Here is a 13,781-nt window from a genome sequence, read left to right on the forward strand (position 1 = left end):
GGTTGGCAATTCAAATGAACCGTTCGCTGTTTGTGGTCTGTTCACGCCTCTAGGTCTGAACGAGCGAACAAAACTTGCGGTCGTTTTTTGGGAAACTACACCCCCTGGCCGCTCGCATCCTACGTCATGTCCGCTATTTATTAGATTAATCGAGTACATCGAACAGGGTATGAGCTGCTCGCTATTCTTGTGGTTGGTTTTTGCTACCACAATTTTGCGAGCAGTTCTGGCTATAAAATAACCCAGTGACGTGGTCAATGACGCTGCTGTTTTAAATATGCACACCCATAAAACGCCCGTTTTGACCTTTAAGCACGCCTGCGATCGGATCTCCACTCCCCGTTTTCAAGCACCTTCCCCTGTTACCACCCACATACGCCTCATCCTGTCACTCAAATTAGCAGGCATTCGCTATTTTGCGAGCACATGAATTTCGGCCGCACTGACTGGTTCGCACATGCGTATAACGATCCGTACGCATGCGCAGTTGGGCAAACATCGCTCGGAGCGAACGAGCTGCCGCTTACGAGTGGCTCTGAATCAGGCCCTTAATTAGTAAAAAAAACCACACAGTCAAATATAAACCTCTGCTGTGTACATTCGTACCATTTACCTCACGGAGTGGACTGGTTACCACAGGCAAACACCATCAGATGGTCCTTCTCCACCGGGGATGAGCCACATGCCGCACACCTCTCTCCAAAGGACAAGGAACCGACCTCCGGGACACGTGATGGATGCGTCAATCACTTCATTAGATATATATATATGCCATACATGGGTATGCAGTCGGGAAGCCAGCGGACCTAGGGGGTCATTCAGACCCGCTCGTGAGCGGCAGTACGCTCGCAAGCGGGTCGATGTTCCCCCACTGCACATACGCACGACGGAGGGAGCTCCGTCGTGCGCATGCGCGAGACCCGGCGAGCGACGGGCTCTCCATCGCTCCGGGTCTCGCACCAAAGGGGGCGTGCTGTCGATGTTGATTGAGACAGCACGCCCCCTTTGGTGGGCGTGCCTGCCACACGGAGGCGTTCCCATGGGAACGCCTACCGTCTCAAGCCGGCCCCACTGACATCACTAGTGATGTCAGTGGGAGTGATTTTGGCTCTGATAGAGCCAAAAGCACTCCAGGGCTTGCGGCAGCGAGACCCTACCGCAGGGTCTCGTCGCAAGCCCGATGGTCGCGATGGTCAAGACCATCGCGACCATCATCATGGACGCTCGCATAAGCTGTGGGTGGTAACCCACAGCTATGCGAGCGTCCAAGAGGCAGCTCCATTTTCAGGGAGGAGGGCCCTGATTCAGAGCGAGCACTCTGGTCAGAGCGTTCAGCTCTGAATCAGGCCCCTAGGCTCTGATTCAGAGCCGGACGCTCTGACCAGAGCGCTCGCTCTGAATCAGGAACGTCCTATTTAAATGTGGAGCGGCCTTTTGGACACTCGCATAGCTGTGGGTTACCACCCACAGCTTATGCGAGCGTCCATGATGATGGTCGCGATGGTCAAGACCATCGCGACCATCGGGCTTGCGACGAGACCCTGCGGTAGTGATGTCAGTGGGGCCGGACCCAGACGGTAGGCGTTCCCATGGGAACGCCTCCGTCTGGCAGCCACGCCCACCAAAGGGGGCATGCTGTCAGTCACCATCGACAGCACGCCCCCTTTAGTGCGAGACTCGGAGTCCGGGTCTCACGCATGCGCACGATGGAGCTCCCTCCGTCGTGCACATGCGCATTGGGGTAACATCGACCCACTTGCCAGCGTCCTGCACTCGCGAGCGGGTCTGAATGAGACCCCTAATCCCGACAGCCGGCTTCCCGACTGCTTAATCCCAGCGAGGTTTAAAGGACAGGTGTCTAAATCTAGAAGCCTTTCATTTTATTTTCGATCAAAGGGATGCCGGGCGCCGAGCACGGATAGCTGCGTAGGGGGGGAAGGTTAGGTTTAGGGTTCCGGGGGGGACTTAGGGTTAGGCTCCCCCCCGGGAGGTTAGATTTAGGCACTTAGAGGGGGGATTAGGGTTAGGCACCTGGGGACGACCAGGATTTTCATCCTTGTCGGGCTTCCGCTGTCGGGATTTGAACCGCCGAGCATGGGTCCGGCGGTAAATCATACGGATTCCCATACTTGCCTACCCTTCCGGTTTTCGCGGGAGGCTCGCGATTTATCGGGTAACCCCCCGCACCCCCGGAAGAGTAGGGACTTCTCCCGCATCCCGCCCACTTCCTAGTGAAGTGGGCAGAATGGGAAGAATTTCCGCGGCGATTGCGGTTCCCCGTGTAGGGGGTGGGGCTTAATGTCGTGATTCTCAATGAATTGTGTAATTTAGCCCCACCCTCTTTAAATTTAAGACAATCGTGGTAATTTACCGTGAAGGGGCGGGGCTTAATGACACGACCCGTCAGGCCCCACCACCCGGCACAAGCCACCTGCTTCTCCTCCCCAGGCTTCTCCTGGGGATGAGAAGCAAAATGCAGGCAAGTATGATACATGCCCCTAGCGCTTTGGTACTTTCCTCAGACACCCTCTCATTAACAATTGTAAAAACAGTGTCACACAGAGAACGTGTAATCACCCGATCACTCAGAGCCAGAGAGGAGCAAAAGGCTTCATGAAATCCAAGTAGTAGAAGACATGAGAAATATGTGTACGCTGTATATTCCAACTGTTTAGCCTGAATGTACATGTCATTATATACAGAGTATATTTCCATTTGTGTCGCGCTCCACATGCGTCGAAAAGTCTTCTGCTACATGCGCCTCCTGAGTGACGACTGTAACCCCTCCTCATCCTCAACTGGCTGCGGAGCATCAAGAGTAATGCTGGGTACAAACTAGATGACCCGGCAATCTTGCTGGGGCCGTTTACCTTTGCCCCATACCATGCAAGATTGCCGGAACACACTACATGATTTAATGAACGACGGAGCGATGTGTAATATGCACTGCATCGCTCGCAATATCTTCAGATCTGCCTGCAATGCTGGCAGATCAGAATATTCGGTGAACGCCACACGGAAGCGCGCAATAGTTAGTACACATTAGACGATGTGGACGATTTCACGTTCCGATTCGGTTCAAAACGACAAATCATCCAATAAATTGTCTAGTGCGTACTCGGCTAACACTCCTGGTATTGTGGACGGCTCTGGTAGTCTCCCATTTCATGCAATGCATACAATGCCTTACTTTGCACCAACGTAGCCTGCGTACTGTACGTGGTGCACCGTTGGTCTAGTGTAAATGAGGTGTTTCACCTTTTGTGTCTATACTATGAGTATACCCGCGTGTGTTATCTGTAGCCTGGGAGACCTTCCTAATAGCAATGGAGTCAATAGCTGCATAGGCCGATAACACATTTTCTTTTTTGTTCGTGATTTTATTAAGACAGGTGTTGAGAGGTTCTAGTCTATGAAAAGTGTTGTATGCACCTAATGGACCATTAAATCAGGATAACAACCTCCCTCTGCCATATAAAAGCAATGGATGTAATGGGATAGAAAATGCTGAGCTGTAGATCAGGGATGTCGGGTCAGAGCGCAGTGTAATTGTCGTCCCTCACCTTTTCTCTCTCTAGAAGGTCAGGCATATCTTGTAAATGGTAATCCTCGTCCTGTGCTTTCCCCGGTGGCTGCATTGCTGTACATGCTTACAGTATTCTGTTCCTACTCATAATCGGGGTCGGGAACAGTATTACGTTTCAGTGCCTGATTATTACAGCTTAGCCAAGGGACCTCCAGCAAAATGCTTAATCAGCAAAGCAAGTCCCAGATTCACACTCAACCTGTAACATATTATTGGTAGCATAGTGGCACATTGGTTAGCATTGCCACCTCACAGTGCTGGGTTCATGGGTTTGATTAAAACCACGGCCCTGTCTGTGTGGAGTTTATATGTTCTTGTGTTTGCATTGGTTCACTCCCATGAACCAATGACATACTGGTAGGTTAATTGGCCTATGACAAAGGTTAAGATTGTAAGCTCCACTGGGGCAGGGGCTGATGTGATAGACTGAATATTCTCTGTATAGCGCTACATAATATAGAAGTGCTAAATTAAAAAAATTTAAATGAATTGTCCTTGTTTGGTAAAATATTCCTTTTATAAAGGGACGTATTCATTATCACTAATGAGCCCGTTAATGTGGAAACGCTACTTTCTGCATGTTTTTTGTAAAAGGCCCATTCGTTATTATTAGGGGCCTGATGGGCCACCTAGTATTCAGTAAACTCCGAAAACTTCTGCAGATGGCGTTAGTTCCTGGATTACAGCTCCTTCCTATGGGAAAGAGGTCCAGGGTTGCAAGGAGGGAACCGAGTGGAACCCTCCGCCGTCATCCCACTCGTGTCCTGCGGCCTTGGGCATGTGTGATCGAGTCGAGGGGGGTAAGTGACACGGCTACTTCGGTAGAAGTGCTAAGGATCGCGGGGACAGCTGCTTTTTCAGACCAGCTGTCCCTGCACCGATGCAATGCTGAGTTTCTCCAGTCATTACGGTTCCACCGCCGCAACTCACGGCCGGTTGGATACTTCAGTAGCCCCCGATGATGAACAGGCCCCTTATAACTTTCAGATTAATATAGTAGAGCTAATATAACGACATCTTACAAAACAAAATGGCTCTTCTCAACTTCTGAAATTCCTCTGTCTCCTGGATGCCATTTCCACAGGAAAATGGGTAATAATACGATAAAGATCAGGAATGTAGCCCAGTAGTTCTTGCTCTCTGCACTTTAGAGAGCAGACAATTTGCATAAAACTATATTGCAAACTTGATGTTATTTCAGATCAGTTCGGTTTTCTTTCAGTTTTTACCATTTTTCTAATGCTTTCTCTTAGGGGTATTCCTTTGTCGGTACATTTTTTTATGCAGTTTATCTTGTACAGTGCCATGTTTTCCCCTATAGGCAGATTTTAGAACTAAGTTTATTTCCACTGAATCCTTCTCCCCATGCCTTGAATACTTACTACATTTGGTGGCATTCCGCCTATTCATTACAGCTCCAGACCCCTCTGTGTAGGTAAACTTTAATTATGACCACATTGTATTACATAATATAATATCAAATAGTTCTACAAAGCCGCTGCCATATCAGACATGTCTAACTCTGGCAGACTCTCATGGGTCCAATATACTGTATACTATACTGTATTTGTGTGCATGATATATTAGACTTAATTACCTGTTCAGTGAAATGTTATCCAATGGGCCTCCCTTAAACGTTTCCTTTATTCCTGTCGAAATGTTGAATAAACGTGTTTTGGTTGCTGCAGTTTTGTAGATGTAGACGATGTTCTAGCATGACGATGAAAGTGCCTGTGCGTAGTATGATAATAACCTGTTAGTGACCATTAACTTGTCCGCAATGTTGTGTTTTCCTCCCAACGTTAGACATCTCACCAGCTGCTTGTCTTTGAATTGCAGACGCATGCCAAGTCTACTGGAGTATTTAAGTTACTGCTGTAATTTCATGGGCATCCTGGCAGGCCCGTTATACTCTTATAAAGACTATATTACTTTCATTGAAGGCAGATCATATCAAGTGAAAGAAGCTGAAATGAATGGGAAAGAAGACTTTAAATATGAACACAAAGAACCGTCTCCCAATGTAAGAATTTGTTTGTTATGTTACTATGTACATTTTCCTGCCGGAGCTGGTTACATGCACCAGCCTGACGGCTTCTGGGGGGTGCTCTGTTGTAAATCCAGGTTGAATGGGCTATTGGTATTGGTAATAATCTATTTTATATTGGACGTCTATTATTGCCGTACAGATATTGTCACCTGCCTAATGTTGTACCCACAGGCTATAATACCATTTGATTTTGCGTAACTGTACTACTTAAATGAGGAGTGGGGAAGGTGCAGTTTTGTGGTCTTTTACTGCATTGCAGCCCCTACCCCCCATTGCCATCACTCTTAAGATGTTGAGGATAAGGCCTTCTCCTATACATATGTACTGTATGTTGGTCCTTTGCACTTTTGCAGAGAAGCTTATTGATAGGCACATTTAGAGCAACATAAAAAAACAAAAACACTATGTAGAATCCAAATAATGAAAAAAGGGTAACAACATACAATGTAACAAGTACTAAAAGAAAAAAAACAAAACAAGACAAAACCGTGTGTGTGTAATGCATCCAGTATAAGTAATAGAAGATATAGGTTTATATTAAAGCTCCATATACAGTATATAGGCTTGCCATATTATCCCTTTAATCTGGGACCTATGAATTACACAGGTTCTGTGTCTGGCTGACTTCAAGTTTGTCAGCCATAGAACCTGGGTAATTCACATGTGCCCCCGAATTAAATGGATGATATGGCAAGTCTACATATATGAATAAAAACTTGCTCACCCCACCTGATGAAGCCACGTACCACTCCATATAAACACCAGAGAGGCTTAAGAGTCATACTACCGGTGTAGGAGATACGCTCAATGTTACTAACACTGACACCGATAATGGACGTTTATGCTTTCACTGCTGTCACTGATGTAAGATTGGCATTATTGTGATAAATAAGGCAATATATGTTGTTACACTTTATTCCTGTACTCCTTAGAGACCTGAGCTCTTGGACACTACACAGAGCACTTAGAGGAATGTGGAAAAGTCTTTAGAGCAGAAAAAAGTGACAGATGTAATATAGACAGAAGCTATGCCCCCTCACTCTCATGATTAATAAATGACTCAAGCTAAAACAAGCATTATTTATGGAAAAAATGTACAAGTTACAATAAAAGACGGTTGTGATCGCAAAGTGTTGTTATGTTGGACTTTTAAGTGTCGTTTTCTTGCTTTTAACTATGTGCATCTGCTAATTTGCCAAACTAGGTGCAGATAGTTTTTTCTTGGGGACCAGAAGGGGGGCATACAGCTTAAAATACTCTTGGCGGAGAAATAGGCGCAATTGTGGCAATAAAAAAAAAAAATACTATGGGTCTGCGTTTTGTGGGGTTTTATTGGGTACTCTTTCAAAAATGCCATTGTGAGCGTAGTGCTTTACTACTTCCTTCAATGTATCTGGAATCAGCAGTAGCTTAAGTTACAAGACAAAGCAAGCAGACAAACAGACAACCATGGTTGGAGAACAAATCAGACACAGACAACGATGTAGTTACACATCATAGCACTGCGCAGACCGTTCTAAAGAATGGTACGAGTGCTAGCTTTATTTATAGGGGTCTGAAAAGGTTAGTCACCATGAGTCAGCGTTCTACATTGGCACAAACAACTTGTTTGTGCCCCCCTAATACTGGCTGGACATGTAGATAAGATAAACATAAGACATTACGATGCATATTCTTGTTGTTATCCTCGCCTGCCATCTCGTCAACATCTTCTATCTTGTAATCTTCAGACGTCCAAGGGTCTCCACCCCTGATAGTACTTTATCTTGTCTACTCCAGACTGTATGGTGAACAACATGTTTTTCTGAAACTTCAACCTTATGTAACTTTTAAAATCACTCTTAAAGCGACATACACATAGATAGAGCATTTAATAATCTAATTAAGCATTCTACGCTAACACCATCGCATCCCCGAAAATTAACATTTTTTATTGTTGCATATCTTGGCGATGGGCAATGTTATTTCAGGTCCATTTATTAAGGGGCAGTACCTGGGATACAGGCTCCAATAAGAGCCCAGCCCATCAAAAGTAAAGCAACAATTAACACTATCACCTTACTTCCTTGTTCGGAGCAGGCCATTGCATTTGTTCATGCGTGTGGCCTTTGGGCCACCATGACAAGATCCCTCTCCAGCGCACAGCTCCCATATAGGAGTACGCCTCACACCATTTTCACAGTCCAGCTCCATCAACTTTTGCTATAGAAATCTTGGTAAATTGCACAACATGCAACAATGTATGAGGAGGGCGGTATCCTGCCTTAGATGCTTGTTATATAGCCACTTTACTAAATTCAGTGTCAATCAGGTACAACGTTTTGTGTCTGTATGATTTATGGGTCCAAGCAGCTTGATAAATAGGCCCCTAACTATGCTGCAAACTACAGGTGAGGCCGAGGCATATGTTGCAGATGGTGTTTGAGGCAAATCACTCTCACTCTGGCAGAGAAAGGGTTACTCTGTAGGCACAATTTGGGCTATTATCCTCTGCTATTTAAAAACTTTTGTTTACAACAAAAAAAACCATGCAAATACGTTTCCCTTCATACGTGTTATGGAGTACACAACGTTTATTATATGGCTTATTCAGTGCCTGCGTGCTCCTCGGTCCAAGCTTTGTAAATGAAATTTTGGAAATTCACAGGACTTTTATTTGTTGACCAGGTATTTAAGCTGGCTGTTATCCTTAACTAGGCCGTAATAACCCTTTTATGTGTGTTTTAGCCTTAGAACTGCATTGTTTAGGCTGGTGAGAACCTCCTATAATCAGCCGCGTTTACATGGGGCCGACCCCCACATTCATCTAGTACTTCGTACACTATGTTCCCCTCAGGGGTCACCTGCTGCAGTTAGAACTATAGGATGTGTAATGACTGTTCTTACTCACCAGGGTATGTATGTTTTGGATCACGTACTACTAGATCACACCAGCCTAGCACTCCTGCCTGCACATGCCTGCTTATAAACAGCATTTTCTCCTATGGGCCCTCAACACACCCTGGAAAAATAACATTAGATGATAATCTCTTTAGTGGCTGGTCCGTTTCCTGCTGTGATAGAGAGGTGAAGAGTAGAAATGTGATCTGACCACAGCCTGGATGATAGGGGGAAAACATGACAGAAGGAAAGGTCTGCATGGGGCTCATTTTCCCTTCATTTATATCATGGCTCCTTAGCATAAGATGCAGAGTTAATGAATAGGAGGGACTGGCATTTGGGTCATTAAGTGGGCGGGACAAGACTTACGGTGGTCGTACCCTCACAACGTGGACGCAATGCCAATGTCTGCGGAGTTGAGAGATTGTTTTTTTATTTTATACTGCGCAAGCGCATGAGTGGCACTGCGTATCTGCCCAGATTGATTATCGATGGCGGTTGAAGTGAGAATCTAAATGCAGAGTGAGTGACAGTCAGTGAGCGTCTATAGGAGGTGACTAGACGAATGCAGGCGTGTCCCGACCATTTTGTGGGTGTGACTTTGCTGCGAGTGACTACGTCTGTGTACGCAGTTGCATTGGCTCCAGCGGCTTTCTTCTGACAGGCATTCGGGGTAACCTTGGGGTTTCTCAGATGTTCGATAACGCGACCGATGGTGTGTCTACTTAGGCAAGTGGCGGATTAGAGACGCCGCCGGTGTGCGTCTCTCAACAAGTCCCGGTGGCTGTGGCAGTTTCATACTAAGGGGCCTGTTCATCATCACTAATGGGATTAATTCCCAGCATGCAGCTATCAGTCAGGCCTTCAGTGTCCATTGAAGTAGGCGGGGCTTAAAGCTACGATTTGCATCATCATGGCAACTACACGCCAGGTTTGCAGGCAAACAAGCGCCTCTTACAGGAGAATCGGAGATGGCAGCTATGGATTCAATAGTTGCAGTTGTTTCATTTTAGTATTTTTTGCATTGCGATGGGTCTATGCATATTTGCCAGAAGTTTAATATCTTTGTGCAGTAGGAACACTTTCTCGCTGACATTTTTAAGGTATAAAGTACAGATGGGTCAACATCCCTTCTAGTCGGGCCATGCCGTGGCACGTCTTGGTAGCGCAGAGTGTCTTTTCTTGCTGCTTTTTCTCTTCAAATGGGTCTTATTCGCAGTGGCACAAGTGATGAGAATAGGAGGCACAAGCAGCTTCTGCTGATTAAAGTGATATGCGCCGTGCCTATGTTCTGTGTGCGACTGCGGTAAATATCTGCATACAAAACGCTACGTTACAGTGTCAGCGGCTGTCACACTGTAACGTAGCGTTTCGCATGCAGATACTCCCGCAGTCGCACACAGAATATAGGCACGCTGCATATCTTTTTAATCAGCATAAACTTTGCACATTAGAGGCATTTTAAGGGAAAAATTCGCACAAACAGAAGCTCGGTGCTGCCAAGTCGCACGGCGCTCGCTCGTTATCTGTAACGTGACTTGTAGCGCACGGAGGATAGGTGAATGTGGACACATCTGTAGTCGGTGCCTCATGCCTCTGCAGCCATTATTTTTTTTTATACCTGTGCTCATGAGGGACTTGCCCATGGCAGGATGATCTGCCAGTCAGAAGTACCCTTGAGTTCGGCAAGGCCTGTGTGGAATATATGACAGTATTCTCCGATCCCTAAGCGGGGAAGATCAGAGTAGCGTCTTCCATCACTTTCAGCCAATTGTTCCATGTTCTTCCTTTACCGCGTGATACTGGGTAGTAATCGTACAAGAGTGAGGATGTGCTGCGTGTTCTATCATGCGTCTGTCTTCTCCTTACTGTGAGAGCTTCCTCTGTTCTGTCCTATGCCTGATGCGAGATGACACATCGTCATGTCATTGCCAGCGCTGCCTCTGATTCAGCAGAGATAATAACAGTGAGCAGCCGTGTGTCATGTATGAACGTCTAGCGGCACATCTGCTGAATCCCTAGCACAGCCACGCTGCAGTTCCCGTCTTACACTGCTCATAGGCTGAGGGAAGGAATAATGAAGTTACTCTGGGATCCGCTATAAAGTCATCTGTTATTATTATTATTATTATTACTGCTATATTTTTATTCCACAGTGATAAATTCCCCATAATTGCATATGTATAGCATACTGTATGTGACTCCGAAAGAGACAGGGAGATAAACTTTCTTCCTACTAAAATAACATACGAGGGTGGCTAGAAAATATCAGCGATTTCCCTTGAAAGAGTGACTCTGCTATAAATATATGTATAACAATGATCTTTTACCTGGTCTGGAATGCAGAGGACAGAGAGAGCTTGGGGCTTGCACCAGACGGGCCTGATTCAGAGACGGAAGCAATTTTTCCTTAAATGCAGAACGAGCGATTGTTTGCCGTTGTGCATGCGTATAAGGCGCACGCCTCACGATTACGCACACACAAAGGATCCATTCTCAAAGTGAGTGACAGGAAGTCAGAGTTTGGGGGAGGTAACAGGGGGGATGTCGCATAAACACAGGCGTGTCTGACCGTTTGAATGCCGCCTCATGGGCGTGCATAAATTAGCCATTGCGATTGCATTTGCAGCATGAGAGCTCTCAGTGTGCGAGGAGAGCGGCAGTGTTTGCGACTGGTTAGACCTGTCGCAAGGGCAAGATGGCCGCTCTATGGGCCTGATTCAGAGCCGGACGCAATTAGCGCTCGCTCGTCCAGAAAATAGGGGTGGCTATTCAAATGAACCGTTCGCTCTTTGCGGTCTGTTCACGCCTCTAGGTCTGAACGAGCGAAGAAAACTTGCGGTCATTTTTTGGGAAACTACGCCCCCTGGCCGCTCGCATCCTACGTCATGTCCGCTATTTATTAGATTAATCGAGTACATCGACCAGCGTATGAACTGCTCGCTATTCTTGTGGTTTGTTTTTGCTACCACAATTTTGCGAGCAGTTCGGGCTATAAAATAACCCAGTGACGTGGTCAATGACGCTGCTGTTTTAATTATGCACATCCATAAAACGCCCGTTTTGACCTTTAAGCACGCCTGCGATCGGATCTCCACTCCCCGTTTCCAAGCACCTTCCCCCGTTACCACCCACATACGCCTCCTCCTGTCACTCAAATTATCAGGCATTCGCTATTTTGCGAGCACATGAATTTCGACCGCACTGACTGGTTCGCGCATGCGTATAACGATTCGTACGCATGAGCAGTTGGGCAAACATCGCTCGGAGCGAACGAGCGGCCGCTTACGATCGGCTCTGAATCAGGCAATATGTGCGTTGATGTTACCGATATTTACGCACGGAAGCGACGTAGTACGCAGGTGAGAAGGCAGCAGTAGGTGTGTCCCTATGCTCGGGTGGTCTTTGGAAGCATCAGCATATTTTCTCTATAACTGTAATATAATCTGGTCAGAGTTTTGTAAGTGGTGCAGAATGCTGCAGGCACAGCTGTACAATCCAAACTATACTGAGACTAAAGACAGATCTCTGTGGGTGAGGCTGTGGCTTAGGGAGGACGTATAACGGGTGTTCTTGTTACTTGAAACACTTATTGTACTGTATTGAAACACTTATCAATAAGTGTCACTTGGACTTTTCTATGTCAAGTGCATTTCAAGGTGCAAGCCCAGTTAAGTGAGGTGCAAGCCCTCTTAAAATTGATCTGCAATCTGCAAGCACGGGAGATTGTCTCTCCTACTATAAAGTTATAGCCACCCACTTTATTCATTACACTTTGGCTGGTAAATCTGACAGCTTCGCAGCCCCCTTAGAAACCTACGGGGGCTGCGACTGCTGACGGAAGTGAAGGGGCCACAGTGTCCCTCCATGGTACGTTCAGGGGATACGGCTGTTTTAGGGAATGTCCTGCAAATATTATTTGATAAATAGGACCCGTAATCCTGTCCCAAAAAAGCCAATTGCATTTCCATCTGTTTAGCTCCTCCCATCAGTTAGCACCAACTCGGCCATCTTAGCCTGCAAATTAAATGACTTCCCTTTAAAACGGGGTCACCTGGACAACAGTAGGGGCGAGATGTTTCAAAGAGAGCATTTCCACTACAGATTTTACACTTTTATTCATCTAAAAAGGCCAGTTACACAAGTGCACATAGATCGATATGGCCTATATTCATAAAGATAATGTTCCCGCATCGCACCTTTGGGCTTGGCAGGTGCATGCACAGTAAATATATTTGAGATAGCAAAGAGTAAACAGGTTTATCAGCAGTAATCATTGAAGTCACTGTACTGTACAGTATGTCTCATGTCAGCATGACAACGCAATACAGTAATTTCCCAAATCCTTACATAAAATGATGTCACGTATTTGCTAAGCTAGCATTTCTGACAGTGCCGTATGGCCGACTGCTCCACATATGTAATATATGGGTCATTTGGGCTGCAGTCACTATGGAAATGGTCCTTAGTGTCTGTTTTAAATGTGACTCATCTGCATGCTTTACTTGGAATTGTGTGTGCAAAAATATATCAGTACCAGAAAATGGACATCCATGTACAGAACATGTTTTTGTTGTATATTCTGTGGCATTTTAAATGTCTAGAAAGCTGGACGTGTTCTAATGCTGGCTAGACAGCATTAAAATGAATGGACCCACTATCTTACAGTGGAGGCAATAATTTTCTGGGCTTATCAATTAGTCACGTAAGGTTCAAGAGCCCAGAAAATGCTGCCATGCCCATGCCTGGGTGATGTCTGCTAGCAAATTGATAGGCTGAATAATGTTTCAGGCCTCAAAATGGCTGCCTCCATTTGGTGTAGGCTGTGGATCAACTTTAGTCTTTACTTACCTATATTTTGGAGCACGCACAATCCCCCCCCCCTTCCCTACCTAGTCCAATAAGCAAGATTCACGTCATAGCACAGTGGGGGGTGGGGGATTGGTTGTGTAATGAGGCAATTTGCATCATGAGACACGGCCCACCGATGTCCTGACACGAATCCTATCCTTGCGCAGCGTTTCAAGGTCTTATGATGCAAATTAGAACATATTGGCCCCTCACGCCCACTTTGCCAAGATAAACAGGATCTGGGAAGTAGGGCTCTATTTACTAAGCAGTGTTAGGAGACAGAGTGAAAGTGATAAGAAAGTGATAAGATGCCAGCCAATCAGCTCCTGTCATTTTTCAAACACAGCCTGTGAGATGGCAGTTGGGAGCTGATTGGCTGGCACCTTATCACTTTCTTATCACTTTTCACTCTGT

The 13,781-nt window shown here is 46.0% G+C and overlaps 1 protein-coding gene across 1 annotated transcript in view; it reads left to right on the plus strand.

Moving 5' to 3' along the window:
* The window catches only part of MBOAT2 (membrane bound glycerophospholipid O-acyltransferase 2), a 92,207-nt gene that overhangs the window by 49,444 nt on the left and 28,982 nt on the right, over positions 1 to 13,781 (plus strand). The window contains exon 5 of the mRNA XM_088479528.1: positions 5,426 to 5,609. Within this exon, the coding sequence (XP_088335654.1) occupies positions 5,426 to 5,609 (184 nt within the window). The remainder of the gene's footprint in view (positions 1 to 5,425; positions 5,610 to 13,781) is intronic.

The sequence above is a fragment of the Taudactylus pleione genome, unplaced genomic scaffold, assembly GCF_031769625.1.
Source record: "Taudactylus pleione unplaced genomic scaffold, aTauple2 ptg000238l, whole genome shotgun sequence".
NCBI lineage: Eukaryota > Metazoa > Chordata > Amphibia > Anura > Myobatrachidae > Taudactylus > Taudactylus pleione.